This window comes from Haemaphysalis longicornis, unplaced genomic scaffold (assembly GCF_048455015.1).
Source record: "Haemaphysalis longicornis isolate Haplotype H1 unplaced genomic scaffold, Haemaphysalis longicornis Haplotype H1 scaffold_4, whole genome shotgun sequence".
Taxonomy (NCBI): domain Eukaryota; kingdom Metazoa; phylum Arthropoda; class Arachnida; order Ixodida; family Ixodidae; genus Haemaphysalis; species Haemaphysalis longicornis.
Window position 1 is genome coordinate 206153196 of NW_027526361.1, and position 25603 is coordinate 206178798.

Here is a 25603-nt window from a genome sequence, read left to right on the forward strand (position 1 = left end):
AATACTTTAAGGCATGTGATTTCGCGTAACTTAAAATGGACATGAGAAAACATCCATAAATTAAAGATTCTTGAATTAGATTTGCATATTTACAAATGCTTTTAAAGTGTAAAACTATGAATGTTTCTTTCCACAAGTTTCCAAGTCGTGGTACAACGGTATGCGGTTACGCAAGGTACAGCCTTTTGCGCTTGAACGGTTAGAAAAAGCCGAATATGAATAATGTGTAGCTGCTATTAAGGGTATTTACCGAGCTTCCAAAAATATTTTCAGGTGTGTCGTTTTCCGTTTTTTTTTTCGCACAGAGCAGGTGCTCTCGGGTGCGCGTAATCCGCGGAAAGCACCCGCTTATATCATCAGCGCTCCCTGGAGTGCAGGCTCCACGGCGCCACGTTAAAATTAATGCTATTTTTTCAAAAAATATTCCACATGTGTGAAATTTTTCGGCGACACTTATAGCGTCTTCTTCTGAAGAATACATCTCTTCTTTTGTCTTGGTTTCAACACGCTTCCATCCTCGAAGTATACCACAATGCGACACCTAGCTTCCACGGGCGTCCACGGGCGGCGCTGCATGTACCGGGGGCCACGCGCTCACAGTGTCGCGTTTCAATCCGTGAGCACTGTACAAGGGCAATTCACCCCGCGCTGCCTCGGCAATGCGAGACAGGCAGGCATTATCGCTGCTGACAAGGGGCAGTGCCTCATCATCGACCAGGAACACCGTCGATATAAATGTACGGCGGGTCCAGCGATAACGACGCGCCAGGCCCGTGACCTCCTTCCCGAGGAAGTTGTATCCTTGTTACCTTCATTCATATTCGTCAAACCTCTCCCCGCCGCTGATTCCGACGACCTTGATGGGTAAGCCTCAAAAAGATAGTGGTTCTGCCCTGAGCGTCTGACTTCTTATGAGGAGATGCGTTAGACAATACTGAACGAAAACGTCGCACCCTAAGAATGTTTGTAAAACAGGGCCTATCTTCACTCCCATTGGAGACGAGGCGTTGCCCTGGATGTACGTGTCTTGCTGCTGCACAAAAAGGTAGAGATTAGCTTGGGAAAAAATTGGCTCCAATCCACGCTGTGGAGGGCGAAAGCAAAGTACACCCACAACAATTGCCCATGGGGTGTCTCTTGAATTCACACACGTGGCTCTACAAAGAGTGAAACCAGACATTATGCCAGCCGTTACCTAGAATTCACAGGGGTGGCGTCCGGGACGTAGAAGCGACGGCCACGGCCGGGCAAGATCTGCGGACGCCGCCGCTGCAGCCCGGACGTGCGTCGGCAGAAAGAACACGGCGAGGAGCGTCATTCGAAGGGTGAGACAGCGGAACCGAGCCAGCTTGATGTGCTAGCTCGTGGCTACATCACGCGTGACACAAGCGCGGACACCGAAACAATTCGGCATATGAGCTTGGTAATTCCCATTTCTACCAATTTAAACTAGTTAGTATAGCCAGTTTGAAAATTGCGAGAAAGCTCAGGGATGTGTTATAATCGCTATTTATCAGAACCAGTTGCTCCTTTCGCCTTTTGTAATGCTTCTTAAAACTGAACCCAGTTCGTATTCAGCAATTTAGACAACGGAGTCCCATTCATGGCAAGCAGTGTGCAAAGGTTATTGTTTGATAGCGGCCAGATGTCGGTATGTGGTCTCTACATTTTGTTTTCGTGCCCTTGAGAGCAGTCTTTAACGTATGTTTGCCGTAAGACCACTTAACTCCGTCGTGTCCGGGTTACCCATGAGGTGCTGTCGAACAATTTAATCAAGTCGTGAGAAGGAAGTGCGCAATGGAGGCGAAGTAGCGCCTTAAACAGGCGCAAAACAATCATCGCTAAAGCAGACGACAAAGCCGGGTCGCGCAGCTGCGCCCGTCGGCTTGAGCGCGCAGGGAACGGTGGGTAAATTCGCCGCTCCATCTACACTGTGCTCCATGAGTTCCATCTACACTGTGCTCCATGTGCTCCTGTGCTCCGCAGCCGCGTTGGGAGTTTCTTGTCCCGCACGTCACGAAAGAACCGTTGGCTGGTAGATGCACAAAGCTTTGCTTCAAAAGTTGCCAGCAGGTGTAGCGGCACTAACAATGAAGACACCATCCTTTTTAGTGTGCAACTGACGACGTACTCATGACGACGTGCAGACGACGTACCCATGAGCAAAGGCTCATGGGTACGTCGTGTGCGCCCACCGCTTCCGGTTTGAGAGCTGTCCTGGCCTCCCGTACGCCGACGGCTTTCACACGCGTGTGTGCATGTTGTTTATTTGTCACAGAGAGCTTACCTTGCACAGAAGCCCCTAGTAGGATTAATGGTGGTTATTAATTGAATGTGGGATCCGTGAGCGTTATTTTGTTTAACACGAAAGTATTTTATTCCGGGGTACACAAACCTTTGAGTGACGTCATATCCGTCACGGAAGGGACTCCAGTACAAACGAAGCAACCTGCCTGTAAAGGGTGCACTCCTGCACATATGGTCTTCTTGCGGGGAAGCAACCCTTAGAATCAAAGCGTACGTTATACTTCGGGTTGTTCATTTTCGGGTTTTATATTTTAACACGAAAGTGTTTTATCCCAGGATTCACCTAGATTTCACTTACGTCATGTCCGTCACAGAAATGACGCCAGTACACCTTTGCCGAAGCGACCCGCTAGCAGGACGTCGCTCGCAAAGAACACCCACAAGACAGCCACTAACCCGCAAATTATGCTCAGATGCAGATTTCGCTGCCCTATTTACTTTCGTGTTTTACCGATTCCTATGACAGAGGAAGCAACCACAATTTTTCAGTGGAAACAAACAACATGCCCACATGCGCGTGAAAGCCGCCTGCGTGTACGAGAGGCCAGGAGAGCTCTCGAACCAAAGTGGCGGGAGCAGACAATGTACTTATAAGCCTTTGCGCTTTTTACCGGTCGCCTATACTCTTGTTCCCATTCCTCCATCATTGCTCGCATTATTGAAACATTTTTTTTCCTCCGCGCTAGTTCCATGCCGGTGCGGTGGAGGGCTAATTCTGTAGTTACCTCACTTGGCTGCGGCTCTGGCGACGCGGGTTAAAATTCCCTTCGAACTCAAATGCGTTTCTACGCATATTTCAATTACTTTTTTTCTTTGTACAGCGGCTGTAATTTGGTTTCATTAATGTAGCCGCCAGCAACTACGGCCATTTTTCGCGTTGGGCGGTCCTCCCAAGGATTCCCTCTTAAGAAGTATGTCGAATTATTTTATAGATCTGTGTGCAATCATCTTTTTTTTCAATGTTTAATTTTTTTCTGAAAAAAACACGAAGAAATTTTATCTTTCACACCTCAAAATTCCATAAAAACGTACACCCGCCCAATTTTTTACCAATATCACGGGAGCGTCGACCGTTCCGTCGATCAGCGCCGTACGATGGGGTGATACGACAAACTCGGCGAGAGTAATTGCATGCGCACAAAGCGAAGGCCGCCGTCTTCTAGGCTGTTCCAAGATCAGACAGCCTCCCCGTATTGCTGCTACCGCTTGCTTTCACTTGCCCTCTTCACCCCATTAACGGCGGGTTGGAGGGTAGTGTGATCAGCGAATAAAAAAATCGGGGATGGCTGTCTGCTCTTGGAACAGCCTAGCACACGACAACAGCAGCGGCCTTTGCTGAATGCGCATGCGGTTACTCTCGCCGAGTTCGTCGTATCACCCCATCATACGGCGCTGATCGACGGAACGGTCGACGCTCCCGTGATATTGGTAAAAAATTGGGCGGGTGTACATCTATATGCACAAACACAGCAGACCAGAACAGAGAAAAATTTGTTCTGCGCGATTTTGCTGCCGGACAAAATAGGTTGAAACCGAGTCACTAAGAACTTCTTTGTTAAATCTTTTTGTTTCATAATTTTACTCTGTCAGCCCGCCTGACGTTTATGAAATAACTATAACATGCATTAAGTTGTATTCGTCACCTTTTAGGAAAAACGTTCCTCAGATTTTTACCCCCTTCGCGGTTGTTCCCAGCTTGGCGGGCGCACATATTTGACGGTTCGAAATAAATTTGAAACTTGCGGGATCCGTTGTCTACTCGTTCATTGCTTACTGTGTTTGGGCGTTTTCACAACCTCTTTATCTTAGGGCGTTCACTCGAGGACACGTCATAGCTTCTGTCTTGACAATGTCTCACAGCGCGAGCAGCGTCTGGTCGATTGTTCTCTTGCAGAGCCCCGTCTTTGTTATGGAGCAACGTATTTGGCCATGCCCACGAAGGCTCGCAGAATGACCGCGTGCTCGGCGAGCCCGTTTTCGCACACGTGCCGTTTCGTGAACAAGCTCGCGTGTGCAGAAAATAGCGCGCCTCGTGAAGGTGACGAAGGAGGAGGAAGATAAACACCTTTATTGTGTAGCAAATTTGTATGGCATCTTCAGGAGGTGGAGTCCTCAGTCCAGGACCCCATATGCTTTGACCGCCGCTACAGCCCGCTCCATCAGTCGAAGCTGGTCGGACAGGCATGAGCTGGACAGTGTGCGCTTCCAGAACTCGGGATAGTTGTACGGATTCGGTTTTGGGGAGAGGGTGGGAGGGGCATCCATCAACCATGTGGAAAAAAGTGCAGTCTGCTCTACAAAAGGGGCAGCCAGGAGACGTAATTAGTTCGGAGTAGTGGCAGGCTCGTTTTGGGTGGGGGAAGGTGTATCATGCCCGTACTGATGGATTACATGTCCGTTGTGCTGGTGCGAGGTTTAAACGCGGACGTTAAATGGCCCAGTGGGACCTGTCAGGGGTCCTTAGTGGCAGAGCGCATTGAGCTTGTGTGTTAGGCTATGTTGAGACTACGGACGCAAAAGCCGTATCGTCATCTATGGACGTAAAAAAACAGCATTGACGCAGTTCGGTTGGTGGAGACGTGAAATGACGTCATTTTTTAAAGTTATTACGACACTTGCGGCAAGACTCTGAACCCTGCCGTGCACAAACAGTAAGATGCTTATGACGCTGGAGCCACACAGGCAGCTCCATGTTTGTCTGCCAGAACAAATCCTTCGCAGGTTCATTCTGGCAATTGGCTAGAATGTATGCCAGATCGCATCTTAAGATAAACGTGTTTTGTTTCTTGCACTCGAGGGACTGCATCCAGCTTTGCAGGTCATCCTTCTTCACAGAGGGGGAAGGGCACTAATTTGTTTTTTGTTTCGACTGTCATTTTATTTTAGAATGGCATCTGTAGACATTTAGACGGGTAATGCCGCGAACCATGCATTCTGTTTGTTTACTTATGCGTTGTGTTTCTACCATCCGGCCACGCGAGGCTGTGTTATATGAGTTTCATGTGAATCGCGTGTTTCCTTCTGTTTCTTTCACATGCCGCACGGGCCATCGTATTTATACGGATAATGCTTCGCCCTGACGTCCATAGCCTATAATAATTTTCTTTCATCTGCAGTGTTCTCGATGTAATTCCACTGATGGAGAAACAATCGCGCCGAAAGATAAATGCTCGAAGGGGAGACGCCATGGTATTCGATTCGCCAACGCCACTCTGCGCACGTCACTTTGTTGACTACTTCTACCCCGCTTCTACTTTCTCTGGGCTCTTGCGGAGCACAAATTTGCTCAAATAAACGTATGTTCCTTGAAGAAAACCTGCGTTGTCCTTTGGCACGTGACAGGAACGTGCACAAGGTTCCTGCTCACTAGCGGGAAAGTTGAACGATACCTGCTTCATCGCCCCAAACATGAACCTTCATGATACTAAATAAAGATGTATCCACAATCCAATTCTTTGTTTTCGTCATCCATTATTTAAAACCTCCTTGCTCTCCGTGACTAACTTTAACTGAAACATTGGCCGCCAACCAGAACGAAAGAACAATATTAGGGAATAAGATTTCTCGCTCAAATCTTTGTGCACTTTTGCAAGACCTGACTACCCGTTTGTCTGTGCCCGTTGGTGCGTGCGCGCCAGTGTGTGCGGTTGCGTACGTGCGTGCGAGTGTGTGTGCATTGTCACTTTTGGTGTCATGAGGCACAGGGACGCACGCATCGCCAAACATGGGGAAAGTACGGTATTTACATGTTTGTAACGCGCCCATGATTGTAACGTGGCGGGCGACTTTTAATTGCGTCTAAAAATGAAACATAAATCTGCTAAATTAACACCAGGGGTAACCTATTGTTGCGTAAAAGAAACTGCCAAAGTACTCACGCCAGGCCAGCGGAAGCATGGAAAAGTCCATTTAGTTTTTCACACACTGTCACACACGCCCACCTGGGACGCTTTGAACTTCGTTCGTAGGATGCTCATCTGTCGAGCAACATCGCTTGTTTTGAGCTGCATCAGTTTAACACTGACCGCCACAAGGCGGTTGTGCTGTTAAATGACAAAAACAGCGATGCCTCCTCCAATTCGATGTAGCGGCCGTAACAAGGCCCACGGAAAACTTTTCGGATGCGGTCGCACGTTAAAAGGAGGTCCCTCAAGAGCCACCATCCGTGGATAGTCTATACGTCGAGTCTTTGGACACCAGCTCAATTGCAGATTTCTTCAGTCATTAAAAAAGCGCGTTTCTTGAAACAGGCGTCACACTGGGCGCAACACGTCGCAATTGCAAGGTGGGCCAATGAAGAGTCGAAACACCTGAGGGCAACGCAAACCACCGAGGCTCCACCCAGTACGACGCAAAAGCAATGGAATAGCGCTGCGTCCGCAACTAACCTCGTCTGTACCACCGCAGAAAAAAAACTTAGAACAGAGAAAGCTGGACTTGGCTTGCAGTGGATCCAAATTGCTCGAATACAGGTTGCGGAAATAGATCGCGAAATGGCCGAAACTATAGCCGCCGATGAGAATTGGGGGCGACTTGAATTTTGGTATTTCATTATAAGGCCAGGGTCGAAATCAGGTTCCGAAAATTAGGAAAACAACTGGCGTTACGATCTAGTAACTACGGTAGTTAAAAAAACTGCACATAAAGCCGTTAAAAATTTAAACCGCAATTCCCGAAAAATCATTGTAAATACCGTGGTAATTATCTTAATAGTCTATAATCTAGTTGTTGCCTACGCATCTACGTCTCGTAGCGATAACGGTGCATGCCCAAACACAAGGTATGTTGAGAAATATTACTCAAAGTTTCGAAAACTTAAATAATTTTACTTACGCAACTTGAAAGCCCCTCAATTCTTGAACAGCAACGTGCTGAGCAGAGGACATTTGCTTAGCTAAGATATTCACAATAAGAAATAAATGTTTCGGAAACGCATAGAACGATATGTTTCGAGTGGGCTACCTTCACTTCCGTGATTAAATTAGCAATGTAAAAGGGCTACTATGTCTATGCCCTGCCATCTTAGGCGACACCTGTAGAACAGCAAGAAACCCGTTATCCGCAAAGACGCTAACTGGAGATAAGCTCGTACAAAGGAACTGCCATAATCTCCTAAGACACCATCTTGTTTTACGACACATCATCTCCTGCACATCAGGACTTTCCTCCACGCCGACATCACAAGGCCCCTTATCGTAGTTTCCTCATGTAGAGATAAATATCTTAATTCAGCTCGTCTTGTTCTGAAACTCGTAACACCGGGTGGCCTTAGCAATAGCCTTTTTTACAGTCACTTGGACTGCTTAATGCCGGAACGTTTTTGCGAAACATCATGGCGCAGCCAAGCAAGAAGCAATCACAGTTGTCACGCTTGACGCCAGAATGAGATGAAACGGCAAGTGCATACACGTTGCCTCCGCAAACACCCGCCAATCTTCCTATCTCTCTCTGTATGCACAATGATAAACAGTTTGACGCAGTACATATGTGGCTCTTGGCCACTGCCTGGCTGGAGGAGCGGCAAGCGCGCGCACTCGCCGCTCCTCCAGTCCGGCCGTGTCTTGGCCTACGTCTCGAGACGTTACATGGCAGGAATTCTGCTGACCTATCTCGATACGCAGATAAGGCGATAAAGAGGGGGAGTCATTCGCCGCCCTCTTGGAATCGCTTTGTACACTGTGCGAATAAGTTTCAGTGTTCATTGTACTCCTTTTACAAACTTTGTCCTGAAACCAACAGTAGTGCTCCTTCATGCGACGCCGAGAGGTAGGCAGGGCGATTACAAAAGAAAAAAGAACGTTTTTGTGTGCAGTACATTTTAAGTGCCAGTTAAGTGTTTTTGGTAGCCCTTTGATTTGCAGACAACCTAAGGCGAAGCAGAAAAGGTCACGATGCGGACGGCTAGACGGGTACCGTCGAATACGGATTCAGCGTTTGGACTGGACTCTCGAAATAGCTGGATAACTGCCGCTTTCTGCAGCGTGCTTTTATTTCTGACCCTGTCTACATACCGTGTAAGTGGGGTGATCTTCTACGCCATCGTAGAGACTTTCGGTGTGACCAGACAGCGGGCGTCCTGGCCGCTCATTCTCAGCAACAGTCTCCTTCAACTTGCAGGTGAGCATACTGGCTTGCAAAAAAAGAAACAGCAGTAACTACCCAGTAACTACCAGAGCACCTGTTTTATTGAGAATGGTGCCCTTAGTTTACGTTGGTAGGGAATTACTGCATTTGCACAATTCTAACGCACCCCGATTATAACGCGCAAGTGCGTTTACGTAGAAAAATTCGAAACATAATTTCTCGTCGATTCTACAAGAAGCTGTTAAGCACATGACGCAACGTACATGGCAGAAGACATTTTATTTGATGCACGTAATTGTGCCAGCAAAATCTTTGTACTTATTGAACTTCATCAACCTGCTCTTGCTGGCATTGAAAGCAGAACGGGTAACATTAAAAATTTCGGCGATGTCAAGTGTCATTACTTCGTACTTTTATATGTGAAGGGCTGCGTTCGTTCATTCTCTATTAATTTAAACTTCCCTCTTGAAATTTATAATTTATAAATTAGTTTTTGAAAACGTCCGTGCTCATGGCTGGTGAAGCCCTATATAAGGATATGGCTGTGCTTTGTTTATGTCCCTCGCACACTCATATGTCTGGGACGACCAGTGAGCATGATGCTTCTGGGTTCACCTCGCTGTCAGCAAGTTCAAACTACCTTGCGCTTGATGGACTCTGCATTGTAATACCTTTTCGGAGCCACAACGAATTAACCGAGCAGAAGAAATATGTGCAACAGCTGGATAAGGTATGCTCATTGCGGAATCGGTGCACGCAAATTTATTCACGGCCTGTTGACGGATTGTTTTGAGTTAGATTAATTTGGATTTTTGGAGGACTTCGTATCTATTCCACAGCTGGTGGCCACTTTGAAGGCGATTATGGTTTTGAGACCGATTGTAAGGGGCACACAAATTTTAACGCGCTACTTTTAGGGGGAAAAAGTGAGCGCTTGAATAGTGCAACTACATTAGATAGCTTATGTCTGTATCCAAAAGCGTGCTACTTTGCGCAGGACCCGTCATGGGCCTTCTGTGTCGGCGGTATTCCTGCAGAAAAGTCCTGCTGTGTTGCTCTTCAATCACTGGCGTTTCTGTCAGCCTGTGCTACTTCTCCAAAAGTGTCTACTTTCTTGACATTTTTCTCGGCGTTATTCACGGTAAGAAACCGCTTTATCATTACACTTAGAGGGCCACAAAATTGTTATGAGAACTGTAGAGATTGTTTATTCCTTGCCGAGGTACATTGCTGAAACGACAATGCAATTACATGCAACCCTTGAAGAAAGAGCGTTTAAGTTGTTTTTAAACTTCAGGTTCAAAATAAATATTATTGTATTATGACTCAACTCTAGCTTCCCGTAATCCTAAGATGTTGGTCTGTCACGCCCATGCCAAGAACGTGCGCTGATAGTCTTCACCGAATATTGTTGGATTAACCTCTGACAATCACTTTTCCAAAAAGCTATCTGGCTGTCTTCTTCAAAGATTTATAGCAATATAAATGAAACCTACAGCGAAAAGCGGGTCGTGATCGTTTGTATAACAAGGCAAGGTGCGGCGGGAGAGAGTTTTTCTTTAGTGTTTTTACGTGAATCTGAATCTTCTCCGAATCTTGCAGTATCATTTTAAGGTGGATCTCCGGGAAGTCCAAATATGTACAATTTCGAACTGGCTGGTCTGCAGAGAGACGGTGACCTGAAGGGCGCATTTGATGCCAAAGGCACTGTGAAGTTTTACGCTGGCCTCACAAATCCAAAGTATTAAATTTTTAAGAAACTATCACCAGCCAATAATAACAGTGTTCGGCATTACGTACGTTTCGGAGCGGACTTTCTCAAAAATGAAGCTCATGAAATCAAACCTGCCTTCCCGACTAACCGATGAACACCTCCACGAAATTCTGAGTTTGTCGATGAGAAACCTTGATGCAGATATTTGAAGGTTGCTTAGGAATGTTGGCACCAAACGTGGCATTGAAAGAGACTTAAACGCGTAGCCTTCTTTGCAGAGAACCCCCGCAGCCTGGACCATGTCACTCCCTGCATTTCCATAAAAATGCAGGTATCACGGAAGTTCCACGTATAATCGTTATAATAACGTACATGGAGATCATTGGTCGAGCAAAATTAAAAAAAACTAGAAAATTGGGGGAAAAAAAAGTACGGGAAATGGCGGACCATTTAACGCCCTGCTATGCCACAATAACGCTGATTTCACGAAAGGTCTGCCTGTAATACTTATAATAGCGCAAAAAGCCGAAATTCGTCGAACAAAATTTTGAAAACTAGAAAATAGGAAAAATGTACAAAAATACGAAAAATGGTGAACCGTGTAACACCCTGCATTTCCACATAAATGCAGATATAGCGTAAGTAACACCTGTAATCTTTAAAATAGCGTAAATAGAGATAATTGTTGGGAAAGGATTTAGAAAAACCAAACGTTTGGATGTAAAGAACTCAGACTCAAGGCAAACGGCATAAAAATGCTGCGCCTTAGTATACAATTTTTCGAATTTGTGGAGATTGTTTTTTGCTTCAAACTTATGTTTGTACAGTGCAACCTTAAGACATGCGCGGTCCAAATAAACTTTATTTATATTCCAGTTTTGTACATCATTGTGAATTGACCCAATTTTTTCCTTAACTGCACCCCCCCCCCCCTCGATGTTGCGTCCAACTTCCAACACGTCGGCTTCATAGAACTTGTCCCTGAGCCTCAAAAGGTTGTCGACCCGTGAAATACACCATTAACGCTCCGAGCAAATACCACTGGAATCTACATGTGCGTTCAATTTAAAATTCACGACTAAAAATTGTGGAATTCTTAGACACTAATGGCACAGCCCGGCGATGCCCGAGGGATGGAGGGGGGGGGGGGGGGGGAGCGGAGCGAAAACACCGGTAGGCACGTTCTCAGTATAGATAGAATTAAAAAAATTAGTGCCCTTCGACTCTGCGAAAAAAGATGACCGGCAAAGCTGGACACATTCCACGGACTGCATGAAACAAGACAGCTTTATCTTAATATGCGATGGAGCATATTTCCTAGCCAATTAGATGAATGAACCTCTGAACGATCCAAGCTTTGTTCTGGCAGACAAACATGGAGCTGCCTGTGTGCCTCGCGCGTCATAAGCATCTCACTGTTTGTGTATTTGTGTACGGCCGGGTTCAGTCTGTTGCCGCAACTGTCGTAATAACTTTAAAGAATAACGTCAATTCATGTCTCAGCCAACCGAACTGCGGTACATGCCGTTTTTCTAAGTCCATTGATCACGATAGGACAACGCTTCAATTATTGCTCTTCCTCCAAACGAACGGCATGCATCCGTCTCATAAATATTTAAAACCTGGAAGCTCTTGAACTCTATTCTCACTTACAAACATGTGGCTGTCCGTTTTGCTTCCCCCGCGTATGCATCTTACTGTTTCTGTAAGATGTCTGTGTAACACATCAACCTACACCCACACCACTCGATTAAGGAGGACAACCTAGTAGCCGCATTGAGCCATTAAATTTCTACATCTAAATCTCCCACCAGCACAACCGGCATTTCATCGGTAGCGGCATGAGGCCTAGCTGTGCGTGCATGCCCACCTTTTTCTACCCGCAAACCATGCACGCATAAACCGGCAACCGGTGATGGCGCATACGTAGGCTTGAAAGACTCCGGCGAAAATGTCGCTCGGAAGGCCTGTGAGCTGAAAAAGAAATATGGGCTCAAGCCGGCGTTCCAACTGGGGAAGTTTTTCTTCAACCGGGAGGGATTCGCAGCTACTTCGCGAAGTGGTATATGAGCGCAAACGGCAACGGCGGGTTTCCGTCGTTTTAGGGGGCAGCCCTTTGGCCGCCGTTACTTGGGCTTCGCAGGAGCGGCGTCTGTTTATGTCCGCGCCACAGAGTGAGCGAACAGAGCAGCGACGAACGGATACGAGCGTCTAGCGAAGGGTGAGGTGGAGTACGACACTTGCGGCTACGGCTTCATCTCTCTTACTGCCTTTTCCTCACACATATCTCATGCGTCGTCACCAAGGAGCGCCCTCCCCTGACTTTCCTCAGACGCTGTTCCATTCTCCGCTAATCCAAACCACGTGACGTTTGCGCGGGAGGTGTAAACACGATATCCAACAACATGCTCGGTGCTCCCTTGTGAGGGGCTAATACATACCACGTGACATTTGCGCGGGAGGTACAAACACGATTTGCAACATGCTGGCCGGTGGTGGCGGCGCACTGCGAGGTAGGAGCAAAGTAGCGCACGCCGCCGTGTGTTCGCTGATCACGCGAACACTTCCTGAGACGCACCAGAAATCCGCCGTGACCGAGAAGACTGCAGCTCGCGCTGCGCACAACTTTCATGTTAGAGGATGTAGTAATCGTCAGTGCATTTTTTTACGCCCACCCGTGCTTCTGTTTACTTTTCGCAATCATCGGATAACCGCACTACCGCCGTAAGCTGCCGACTGCGCAACTTGCGAATGGGGCATCGGTGGAGGCGAGGGGGAAAATAGTTGTGAAAGAGGTGTCAGCGGCGGTGCGGAGGACTCCGCTCCGGAGCGGCGCCGAGTAAATCGGTGACACCGGAATGAAAACTGGGGGAGGGGGTAGAGTTAGACATATACTACTTCATCCGGTGCATTCAACCGGTGAGTTCCTAACGACAATAGGCTCTAACCGGAGGCTTCTGGTCACAGAAAAACGTGCGCATTTACAACAAGTTGGCTGCAAGCTATGCGAACTCTCGAAAATTGCGGTGAATACAACAAGCTTCCACTGTAATCATCGTGAAGTTGTGAGAGTGGAGGGAAAGAACCGGAGGGATGGTGGAGGCGAAGAAAATAAGGTAGCAATCAATTCAGAAGAACAATGAATCGCCAATTATAAACTGTTAGGAAATTAGGAAAATAGGCTTGCGAGGGCAATAAATAGAAAAGGAGAATGAGACGTGGTAGAGGGAGAGAAGTAGTAGCACGTGAGGACGACGTTTGAAGCCTCATCTTCGAGCGATATTTTCAGCGGACCAACCAGATACACAGCCATTTTTCACTCCCGGGGGAATGTACTAAAGGGACCCTGCAACTCTTTTTTCAACTTTTTTTAAAATCTTAAATGCTTGCAGAACGTAGTCACCCAACACACCCAGTACTTAGATTAGGGGGTCGCAACGTACCTCAGCCAAAATTTACTGCTCTATGCCCATCAGATAACCTGATAACTCGCTCAAAAGATTTTCTCTTTCCCGGTCTTGAGGTTTTTCGGTGGCCCGAATTACGTCACTGAGGCCATGTATCGGCTGTTGGCCGGTTTTCTTTCGGATGCAGCAATGAACGCTTTTCGATAGACACTTTAAAAATAAAGCCAGAAAAACAAAGCATAAACGGAAGGCCTTTCTGGTGGGAGAGCAAATCGCGCAGTGCCGCTCCGTGCTGGCGATAAGTGTTGCTTCCGCAGAGCTTCCAGACACGAAGAAAAAAGTGAAGGCTCACATGGAAAGTGTTGGAGGGTCCCTGTAAGAAATAAAGCCACATTCACCCATTTCACCTAATTGCAGTGTACACCACAAAATGTTGGGTCTGTAGATCCAGCATTTCGTGTTGGGTGGTGATATCACTTCTTAGCCGTGTTTCATTTTGTGAGCACTGTAATTTTACAAATATCGCTGACGCTTTCGAACGTATGTTACGAAAGAAATGCTGAGCTTTGTTTCGGGCGTTTTGTGGGATACATCGAGAAAAAAAATTGACACTTCGATTAACAAATATTCAGAAATGCGTAAAAAACGTAGTTTACCTTAATACAAATTATTCCTATTAGAGGTTTGTTATGCCAACCCCCGTAAAGCAGTTTCGAGGTATTGTAATCGTTTACTTATACCCGCAAAACCCAGTGCGAGTCTGAAAAGGACTGCGATATATTTAGAAAGTCCAAACATGTTTTAGCCCTTTGAACTCTCTTAAGGGTGTAATTTTTGTTTTCAGATTCAGCCATGCTGGGTATCTACAGTGTGATGTGAATCTGCGCACGGAATGTTAAGCCTCTTAGACCGTCAGTCTATCTGGGCGCGAATATTATATGGCAGGACTTTTGAGTCTTTTAAGAGTCCTACTGCCAAAGCTCGATTAAACGAACCCCCATTCAACGAACGTCCGGATTAACCGAAGATATCTCGATCCCCCCTCAGACAACCAAAGAGCCCGATGCTTTGACTTACTCTAAATAACGAAAGCGATATCATATTCGGTCCTGGTCTAACGCATCTTTCCTCAAAAATGCATCTCAATAGGCGTTGAATTTTGGTCTATTTTGCAGAGAACACCTCAATATTGCTAAAGGCGCACCAAAGATAACAGCGGGAAGCAACTTTTGTCCCGCTTTCACGACACTGAGTTGAATTCACCAGATTGCGCCTGTGGTAAAAAAAAGTTTCGTTCGGTCGTCATTGGCGCTGTTCGAATTCTGTCTTCGGCGGTATGGCTTTTGCTGGGGTGCTTTAGGTTCGTTCGCAATAATTCTGCGGGTAGTTTGCGTGCCTTCGCCCTTCTTTTACATCGTTCCCTGTTAGAGCTCAAGTTGTTTTTGTGACGTTCAGGTTGTTAAGCCTGTAGTCCCTCTATCATTACTATTCGTGTGCGCAGGAGTGGTGAGTGCAAGCAAGCTCACCGCTAAACTTTGTGACGAGCGTGTCGGTCATGGACCACGCAAAGCAAAGAAAAAAATGAGCCGTGGCATAGCTACGCTATGCCAGGATATACGTAGCGTGAGCTAAGTTTGAGCTGGTTATTCTTCGATTTCCTGCTTGTCTAGGATTATCTAATTATCGTGCTTACTGCTGGTGAAACGATTTCCAATCCAATCCAATCCAATCGAATTGAATTTATTCCAACCCAACCTATTCCGATCAAACCCAATCCAATCCAGTCCAGTCGCGGCGGCGGCAGCTCAGGCGCGCCAGCTGTGCGCCGTGAGACGTCTTCAACGATATCTTCAACGAAGACGTTGAAGATATCGAAGCTCCGGTGCCGACACTGGTCAAGCGATAAATTACCTTGCCCTGCTGCGGCAGCTTGCCGGAATGCACGAGGATACGCAAGACGAGCTGGATGCACTAGAAAATTACGAGAAATCCTTGCGGCCGTTCCTTATTAGATGCCCGCAAGGAAACATCACCGACTTCAATGGTGGGAAATAAATTCATACTCCCCCAGGGCCGTTCTTGTTCAGGTACCAATTTCTGTAGTCTGTCTTCATACGCGCGGGCGGCAATTTTATATTCGGAGCATTTACTCTTCCCAAATGAGCTTACTGGATGCCGCACAGTACATTATGGAAGTACCAGGTTATGTGACCAAACAATGCCTAACTTTATTTACGGAAGTTCTCTGGTTAACGGCACAATGCGTGACTTGCCTCAACTTTGTAAAATCTGGTTTTGACTGTATTTCCCAAAGTCGTTCTAGCCTTTTTAGCGGAGTCTTAGGAGGAGATTCGGGAAATGTTTTTTTTCTGGACCCGTAGGAGCAACATTTATTAGCATAAGCAAATTCGATTTAACAATAGGTAGAACCTGTGGTGAATATAGAATATAGAATATATTGCAGAGTCCACATTTCAACCCCAAGCGTTTGTTTGGGCGAACCGCTGTAACTGCTCTGCGAAAATTTTTACAGGCTACATATATAAGCAACCACACTTCATTACCTCAAAAGGCGAGTGCGATATTCATAAATAGAAGAAAACACAGTTTCGATTTTTTGTCTTCATAACGCATGAAATTATCGAAAATCGAGTCTTATCCCAGGCGGCACAGAAAGTGTGCCCCAAGACCGGCCCGTCTATGGCCGCTTTCTGCCATGGCAGCCACTGATCATGCGTTGAACTGCCAACATTCGGCAACCAGCGCTTCAGTATTTTTCCGTCCGCCCGTGTCCGGACGCACAACCGCAGCTAACCGGCTGCCAGATACGGCTGCCGATGTTGAGAAAGAGAACGGCCGAAGTACGGCCTTAGGGCATCCGTTTTTTCTTCGGGAAGCGGTAATCGGCCGAAGCACGGCAAGGGACCGGCCACAGAATATGATTATTCTTGCGGCAGTTGGTGTTCGAAAGGAGACCGGCCGGAGCGCGGCTGCCGTGCATTCGTTGTTTCAACGGTGAACCGCGCGTCCGGCGGTAGAATATTCGTTTTCTTCGGGCAACCAGTGTTATGAAGGATACCGGCCGACGTACGGCCCCAGAATGTACGTTTTTCATTCGGTTAGCTGTCCTCGGCCGAATTACGGCAAGCGAATGGCCACAGAATATTTGGCAACCGGTGTTCAAGAGGAGACTGGCCTACGTAAGGTATCTGGTTATACGTCATTTTTTCTGCAAACGGCATACAGCCGAACAACGGCACGTGCCTGGGCGCCGAGAATTCATGCACAGACGCGTTTGGAAGGAGACCGACCGGTTTTTTCCTGGGGGGGGAGAAAAAGCCGTTAGGGAGCCGAACGACGGGGACGCGTTTTTCATCCGCTCCGTGTTTCTACGTTTTAAATGAACGAACATCGTTTGTCAAACAGTAATGAGTGTTCTCGGTGAACGGGCAAGGTGCAAGGACTCACTGGACGTTAGCAGGGAACCTTTTAGGCCATCGAAATGTGATTTATTGCCACAAGAAGACTGTGCCACACCGCCTGGTGAGCTAAGCCTCGCCAGTCATCGCCGCTACCACGCCTCTGCCGCCGGCTTCGTCGACGCATCGGCTCTAGGCATTCGCCCCCTCAAGAAATGGAGAGCATTGGAGACATCGACCCGGCAGAGATGTCCGATCCGAGATGGAGATGGTTCACCAAAATAACTGGCCTTCAAGGTAGTCGAGCAAGCGGCCACCACGCAGGAGCTAAACCGCCACCATGTCAAGGACTCCCCACCAAAGAAAGGCAAGTGCGAGCGAAAGCGCAAGTTATTCTGCTTACAATTAAACTGCGACAAGCAATGTGGCACTATGTTGTTGGTAAACGTAGAAGAGACTCGCTCGTGCATTGGTAGGATTAACTTCATGCCCTGCATTATGTTACTTCATGGGATTTTACGACTGCCTATTTAGAAAAAAAATTATTTTAAATTTGCGATAACAAAGCCTTGTCACTGACGAAGCCTAGCTGTTAATTTTGTTTCGATGTTTGAAGGTGAGCTTAGCTACTCTTGGGATATGACTCATTTGGTTAAATATAAACGCCAGCATCCAAGCAAACACGGATTTTGTCAGGATTTTCTTGCTCAACGCAGGTTGTTGAGTTCACGCACGATTTGGCTCTTGCAATAGATAAGCTTAAAGTGGTTGACTGTATATTCTTGAACTGCAAAAAAGCAAATGATGGTGTTTCATATCACCTTCTGCGTAGTAAATTTCATTCTATGAACTGAATGAATAGGTTTTTGCATTGTTATTACTATTGGCCGTATCATCATCATCATCATCATCATCATCATCATCACCAGCCTATCTACGCCCACTGCAGGGCAAAGGCCTCTCCCACTATTCTCCAATTACCTCGGTCCTGTGCCAACTGTGACCAATTTATCCCCGCAAACTTCTTGATCTTATCTGCATATCTAACTTTCTGGCGCCCCCTGCAACGCTTGCCTTCTCTAGGGATCCACTCTGTTACCCTTAATGACCAGCGGTTATCTTGCCTTCGCATTACATGCCCTGCCCACGTCCATTTCTTCTTCTTAATTTCTACTAATATGTCTTTAACACCAGTTTGCTCCCTGACCCACTCCGCTCTCTTCTTGTCCCTTAATGTTACACCTATCATTTTCCGCTCCATTGCCCGCTGAGTCGTTCTCAATTTAAGTTGAACCCTCTTAGTGAGCCTCCAAGTTTCTGCGCCGTAGGTGAGTACCGGTAAGATGCAGCTGTCATACACTTTCTTCTTCAGCGACAATGGTAGGCTGCTATTCATTATCTGAGAATGTCTGCCATATGCACCCCACCCCATTCTGATCCTTCTAATTATCTCTGCCTCATGGTTGGGATCGGGGGTCACAACTTGGCCTAAGTATATATATTCGCTTATCACTTCCACTGCCTCGCCATCTATCTCAAACTGCTGTGCTGTCCCGAGGTTATTGATCATTACTTTAGTTTTCTGCATATTAATTTTCAGGCCCACGGTTCTACTCTGCTCGCCCAGTGCGGAAAGCATGCTTTGCAATTCGTCCCCCGAGTTACTTAGCAAGGCAACGTCATCAGCAAATCTGAGGTTACTGAGGTATTCTCCATTAACCCTTACTCCCACCTGTTCCTAATCCAACGTTCTGAATACTTCTTGTAAGCATGCTGTGAATAACATTGGAGAGATTGTGTTTCCTTGTCTGACACCCTTCCTTATAGGTATTTTACTGCTCTCCCTATGGAGGATGATGGTGGCTGTAGACCCATTATAGATATCCTCTAGTATTCTTACATAATGCTCATCTACCCCCTGGTTCCGTAATGCCTGAATGACGGCTAGGGTTTCGACCGAGTCAAATGCTTTCTCAAAATCTATGAAGGCTATATATAGGGGTTCAGTATACTCAGCGCACTTCTCTATCACCTGATTGATCGTGTGAATATGGTCCATTGTTGAATAACGTCTACGGAAACCTGCTTGTTCTTTAGGTTCACTGAAATCTAAGGTTGCAGAGATTCGGTTAGCGATTACCTTGGTAAATACCTTGTAGACGACTGACAGTAAGCTGATCGGCCTGTAATTTTTCAAGTCCTTCATGTCGCCTTTCTTATGGATTAAGATGATGTTAGCGTTCTTCCAAGATTCCGGTACCATTGCGGTCATTAGGCATTGCGTATACAGGTTTGCCAGTTTTTCAAGTACAATTTCTCCGCCATCCTTCAAGATAGCTTTGGCCGTATAGCTTTGTTCAAAAGTACTGCGCAGTTTACCGGACTATAGCGAATGAACGTGATTCCGTATACCTGCAGCTTTATTCGAATTTAATAACATCCTGGTGTGCTGATTCAGAAAAGTTTTTGGATGTTAAACAGTGTGTTAACGGCACCTTTACAAGAAAACCTTCATTCCAATTTAATACGTATACCGTAAATTATGCTGCTGTGGCAACGGCCGAGGAATATAAATACCTAGGCGTTGATTTAGGGAGTGGTTAGAGGTTAAATAGGCAGGTTCACACCATAAAAGTTACGGCTGCATATGTTTTTGGCTTTCTGAGACGAAATTTCAGTGAACCTCCATCTAACTGAAAAGAACAACCGTATTTCACTCATGTGCGCGCAATCTTGGAGTGCGCATGTGTTTTCGTGGATCCCTACACCAAAGAGCTGGTTGATACGCTCGAAAACATACAGAATATGTCAGTGCGATTCGTATTAGGTAATTGGCACGCTCAACTTAGCATGAGAGAAAGTAAAAGTAAACTGAAATGGCAGGACGTGAAACATCACAGACGAAACCACAGGTTGAACTTTTTTCGTACTATCTAACATTCGAAAACTGGAGTACAAGGGGAGAAGTATGTCTAAGCGCCATTCCGCATATCGCAAAGTGGAACCGCTAGCTTAAAGCAGATTATTAACTTTCCTTTAAAGGTGACGCCTTGCGCGATTCATTTTATTTTACATCAATACTGCAGTGTAATTATCTTCCACGTATGATTGCATTAACTGTTGATATTGACGATTTTCAGCGCGCTTTGTTTAAATATTTTATTTTGTTATTTTGTCTCATATTTAATGCTTAGTGTTATGTATCTCCCTTCTGTAATGCATGCAAAGGCAAGCAGGCATCAAATAAATAAATAAATAAAACAATGAATAAATAAATGAATAAAATAAACAAATAAATAAATAAATAAATAAATAAACTTCCAGAGGCGCAAGTTTGCCTCTGACGGGTTGAGAACCCTACGCATTCAACCTTGACCAATAAATATTTATTGCCCTATTCGTTGCAGTATGCAAGGTTTCCTGTATGCATGCTACCATATGTTATTGGTTAAAGAAATTATGTAACTCTAATTTTACGCCTTTCTTTGCGTGAACACAGAGGGATACAACTGCAGCCACCTGAAGCAGGGCGTCATTCGGAACGCGTCTAGAATTTTTTGAACGTAGCCTGACATTAAAGAAAATTAAGTTCTTTTGGACTATTAAGTGGTGTGGACGTATACTCATGAAAACAACATTAAAATAGATTGAAAATGAAAGTCCCTGTTCGCTCCTTTTTAGGATCAGCCCTGCGCAAGATCATCAGAAAAGTTGATCGAGTAGAAAATGTCTTTGCAAGAAAAATGGGCAAAAACTGGACATATTTTTTGTGAAGGACTTATATTAAATGCTCCTGAGTGTTTTGTTGAGAACCAAAACGCTTCGTAAAGGCATTCACGCCGGTTTTATATACATCAAAATTGGTCAAGCAACTTTTATAAAAATAGTTTATGTAGTCATAGCACGAAAGTGTTCCGGAATATTGCCCTAAAAGAAATTGGCTAAAAGCGGCGCAATTTATCTCTCTGAAATTCAACCCACTCAAGTATGCGCCCCCCCCCCCCCGCCCCCCCCCCCTCCTCTTTCCCCGCTTATTGCAGGTAAGCCGCCCCACAGAGGATATCAGGACCTGGACTATACATCTATTCAAGCTCTACAAAGAACTGAATATTTTATGTGTTCGGCAGTAAAAGAGGCACAGCAATTAAAGGAACGACAATTTGTGAGCACTGTTTAATAAATGAATTTTGCTGTCAACTGAGGCTGGCAATTAAGCAAGGCTGCGCTGAAAGCTTGACGGCTGGTGGTTGCGCGCGAGCTCACTTTGATGTGGCTGCATTGGACCCAAAATACTGAGTTTGTGCTGCTTCTGCACTGCGCGAATGAGTCATCTGCTTGCGCGACATTCAGTGACCGGCCTCAGTACAGTTAACGTACTGTGGCTGAACTACAATGCCCGTAACACGGCCGTATTTCCTGTAGCTGTAGTCCGGCTGGAGTCCGACGACCGCAATATCGGCCGTCCTCCGGCGGCCGTACTTCGGCCGTACACGGGTGGCTTTGGAATGGCCGGAGCCCTACGGCTGAAATCTGGCCGTATGACCGTAAGCCGGTCGACTGGCCGACGGACACTGGCCGTTGGACAGCCATGGGAGTACGGCCGTATACGGCCAAAAGGCCCACATTTGGACATGAGCCGAACATGGCTGCCGGAAAACGGCCGGACAGAAAATCACCGGCCAAAGTACACCGGCCTGTTTTAGGCCGAACAGTCCTGTGCTGCCTGGGATGTTTCTTCCCCCCCACGATATAAATGCCTTCCCAAATCTCAAGTCTGTAGGTTCTGCAGTTTTTACCGGGCTATGATGAAGTAGTTACTCTGGCCCTTCTCATTATTGTTGCTCTCGTCTACCCGTCAAAAGTAAAGTGAGGTTACTGCATAAAATGTTGCAGCTTTTTATTATGTGTAAAAATACTGCGGCTCTGACGTAGTCATGTGGGACAAAAAAAGCACAATTTGGCATGGTGGTTATCAACGAATACCAATACACTTCTTCCTGTGAAATCAACAACAAAACACTCCACACAACATTAGCAATACCGTCATGGCAAAGAAACAAAATTGTAGGGCTCATGTAGTCTATTTGTTTATCACCGATTGTAACCGCTCCCGGTGGGTATTGGTACATGTCTTGGTTACCGTTAGAAAACCTGTAATACAAGCAACTGCAGAATTAGGCAAACTTGAGGACTCAAGTAACCGGGGGGAAAGGTTTGCAAGCAGAGCATTCTGTATCGATAAGAAGTGCCAACTACAAACCACCACAAAGGGGAAATATTTCGACAAATAGTACATTAGAGTGGCTGGAAAAATAGGAACTTCAAATATATTACGTAGATATGAACGCTTTCAGATTAAACTGGTCACAGCATTCCTGCAATATATATCCCCATGAATTTTGAATGAACCTGTAGTTGCGGGTCAGTGCCGCGTTTTCTCCCTTTTTCTTCCTTACTGTGTACAAGCCTTTTTTTCAACAAAATGAATCTTGAGAAAGCATTACGGAATTTAAGGTCAGTGCGGATACAAACAGTTACGTCCTCAATATAACCTCGGTGCTTGTCAGTGTGTTTCGCAAGCGTCGCTCACATTCGGTTTTCTTACGAAGCCGGTGGTAGAGCTGAACGCATTCCTCTTCTTTTCTTGATTTCGAACTTTCCATAAGTTACCCGTCCAGTAATCGTTCGCAGAGTTACCAATTTGCGTACCTATACTTTTTATAGTGGAAGTGTTAAACACACAAACTTATTCCTTGTATCAGCTTTTTGAACGAACGTTTCCGCTTCCCACCGCGCTACTTGCAGCTTCGCGCGCAAGAGCCTTTCAGTAAAACGAGCCTCTTTAGTGTGGCCACTCTTCCCACTCACCAGCACGTACTCTGAACATCGTGCTGAGTTCACAACGCGGTTAGAGGGGGGAGGGGGCGGGGAGGGTTGCTTAGCATAAGTTTAGTAGGATTGTCAAGGGTCTCTTGCGAAAGTATTTAGGAGCTTTACGAATAAATTGTCCGGCGTTTATCACCGCGCATAGAATGCCGCAACACAATAGTGTCTGTCAATGCAGATTCTTTGCTTCTTGGAAAGTTGGGAACTTACTAAGACATGTTTTTATCATTGCAGGTGTCACCCGGTGTGGCCTATTCGTCGGTGTGAACATCTTAGTTGCAGAACACTTTGAAAAGCGGATGACGACGGCCTGCAGTTTAATGTTTACAGTTGGCGGACTAAACACTGTTCTTGTATCCCTAGTCGAGTGGTTTCGGGCTACCTATGGTACCCTTGGATCGTTTCTGCTTTACGGAGGAATTCTTATGAATGCTTTTCCATTCGCAATGGCTGTTAGAAGCCCACCGGAGATAACTAAATCGGTTACTTCAACCAGGAAAGCAGCAGATATTCTTGAAAAACAGACTGCAGACGAAGAAAGTACATTCCATCACCATACTCAACAAAGAACAGAACTTTGCGGGTTGGGGAAGGATGACGTTGAATTAAGGCTATCTCCATTAAAGAACACGAAGGAGAAGCCAGGGGGTGATGCTGATAGCAATAAACAATAAATGTTTTCTACTATTACTACCAGCTTTAATGTCGTAGGTGAGTTGTTTTCCTGAGTGTGAAACATTTAGCGCACGACAAAGCCAGCGATAAATCGGCGTACGCGTAGAACATTTCTTCAAAGAAATTATTCGGTTTTTGTACTCAACCAAGTATTAGAGGGCACTTGTTAGAAATATTGACCTCCCCCCCCCCCCTAAAAAAAAAGACATCCCCCTCGCGAGGGGCACGATCAAATGCACAGCATTTCCGAGGGGGTGCGCCGGCAAGTCGTATCTCTTGATCGCGGGACCCGTGTCGCCATCTTTTGGAAGCGCGGGACAACTTGTGGCGCTTTCGAAACAAACGAGAAATGAGTGAAGGATATAAGGCGCGTTCGGTGCATTGAAATCTGTGTCGGTTTCGTGGCTCGGTCGGTTGTGCGCCGGGCACCTTGCGTTCCGCCCGCGGCGTCATGGGTTCGAAACCGGGCGCCGGAAACTTATTTCTTCCTGGCTGCGGACTACGACAAGGCGCGCGTGCGGACTACGACAGCGCACGCCAACGCCGCGTGACATTGTGAGTTACTAAAATGCTATGCATTTAAAAGGTGACGTTTCCGCCAATTCGTGGTGCCCTGCAATGAAAGCGCAAGAGGAAATGTTGGCATCTGAGGTTGCGAAACATCTTCTGGCACTGAATTTTTGGGTCGATGCCCTGTCTTTCGCGGTTGTCGTTCTTGGAATGGATTTCTTTGTGCTCGTATCAACTGACTTAGCACACGACAGAGGCTTATCTCCGTCGCAGGGCGTTTATCTTGTGTACGCCTTCTCGGTGACAGATATCCTTTTTAGACCACTGGCAGGACTTGCCGTAGATTCAAAGGTTATATCACTGGAATCAGTCATGCTCCTGGGGTTTTTAATCCAGGGCGTAGCATTCGAGCTCCTCGCGTGGTTTACGACAACGTATGCCATGCTTCTTGCCTCAATTCTCATGGGTACAACTTGCGGGTCAAGAATGGCTCTGCAGACACCGGCTTTGGTGAAGGACTTCGGCATTCAGAAATTACCGATTATATTAGGAAGCTTGTCTTTCTGCGTTGGAATGGTGTCAATGCTTCGACCAGCGCTAGTCGGTAAGACATATACCCACTTTTTTTAGTGTGCGACACTACTATTAGACACTTCTGTATTAACCAAATATCTGAGCATTCTAATACAAAATTCTGTGAGCGCAGAAGCAAATCGGCGCAAAACGTATACAAAACCACAAGTCAAAGACTAGATTTCAACCTTAGCGAACTTTGTTCGCTAATTGTTTGTTCGCCGTTTCTGTATGCTCCACAGGGCAGAAAAACAACTTAATCGCATGCACCGAGTTGACTGAAGTGCGCTGGTGTATAATAATTTCGCACTAAACAGAGTTTAGGGTTTTCGAGAACGATGCGAAAAAACACAGGTCTCTGTACACTTGCAGGTCAACACTGAACATGAAACAGTTTACCTCTCTTGTTTCATAAGGCTTTAAATTTTGCGTTGTGACAAATAGCTGTTAAACACTTTTAGATAGCACATTACAACTGAATGAGTCTAACTGAATATATTACTACAACATCTTTTTTTCTTTTATCTGCATTCGCAGGAATCTTCAGAGACAAGCTTGGATCGTACAGTGGTCTCCTTCATACAATGGCAGCCTTGAATGCTTTATTAACGGCTGTGTGGCTGCTAAAGGTTTTTCATGTCCAGAAGAAACACTCCCCTTTACATACAGTAGCTTAGATGAAGCATAACTTTATAATAAAATAATTGGACTTCTTTAATCATAGTGAAGTAATAAAATGGATTTGAAAAATGCAACGCACTTGATACTATTTCGGTGGCCTTCCTAAATACTGGCAGTATCAGTCAGGCTTCTGGCTGGCACTGGCCTCGAAACGTGAGCCAGCTGACGCGGACGCTGGAACTGAGTATTTCTTTTAGATAAGGAAAGCTAAACTTAAACTTGGCTTAGCTAACCGGCCCTCTATCTACTACCTGCACAAATTCCGTGGTTTATAATTATAGCAATGAACCTTAGAAAAAGTCCCTCACAAACATTCTTTCGCCAGGCTGTTTTATGTGGTATTCAAA

At 45.9% G+C, this 25603-nt stretch overlaps 2 protein-coding genes across 2 annotated transcripts; both read left to right on the plus strand.

The window, feature by feature from the left end:
• Positions 1 to 7817: 7817 nt before the first annotated feature.
• LOC144180194 (monocarboxylate transporter 6-like) lies at positions 7818 to 23491 on the plus strand. Its single transcript, XM_077708580.1, has 3 exons — positions 7818 to 8424; positions 9389 to 9532; positions 23052 to 23491. Exons 1-3 carry the CDS (start codon positions 8199 to 8201, stop codon positions 23489 to 23491), a joined length of 810 nt encoding a protein of 269 aa, XP_077564706.1. The 5' UTR covers positions 7818 to 8198.
• Positions 23492 to 24079: 588 nt separating this feature from the next.
• LOC144179624 (uncharacterized) lies at positions 24080 to 25330 on the plus strand. Its single transcript, XM_077708047.1, has 2 exons — positions 24080 to 24606; positions 25113 to 25330. The coding sequence occupies exons 1-2, from the start codon at positions 24111 to 24113 to the stop codon at positions 25250 to 25252; spliced, it is 636 nt and encodes a 211-aa protein (XP_077564173.1). The 5' UTR covers positions 24080 to 24110; the 3' UTR covers positions 25253 to 25330.
• Positions 25331 to 25603: the final 273 nt, after the last annotated feature.

Coding starts and splice junctions, on each gene's coding strand:
- LOC144180194 (XM_077708580.1), top strand. CDS start 8,199: ATGCGGACGGCTAGACGGGTACCGTCGAATACGGATTCAGCGTTTGGA. Junction 8,425..9,388: donor CAGTCTCCTTCAACTTGCAG/GTGAGCATACTG, acceptor TACTTTGCGCAG/GACCCGTCATGGGCCTTCTG. Junction 9,533..23,051: donor TTTTCTCGGCGTTATTCACG/GTAAGAAACCGC, acceptor TTATCATTGCAG/GTGTCACCCGGTGTGGCCTA.
- LOC144179624 (XM_077708047.1), top strand. CDS start 24,111: ATGAAAGCGCAAGAGGAAATGTTGGCATCTGAGGTTGCGAAACATCTT. Junction 24,607..25,112: donor GCTTCGACCAGCGCTAGTCG/GTAAGACATATA, acceptor CTGCATTCGCAG/GAATCTTCAGAGACAAGCTT.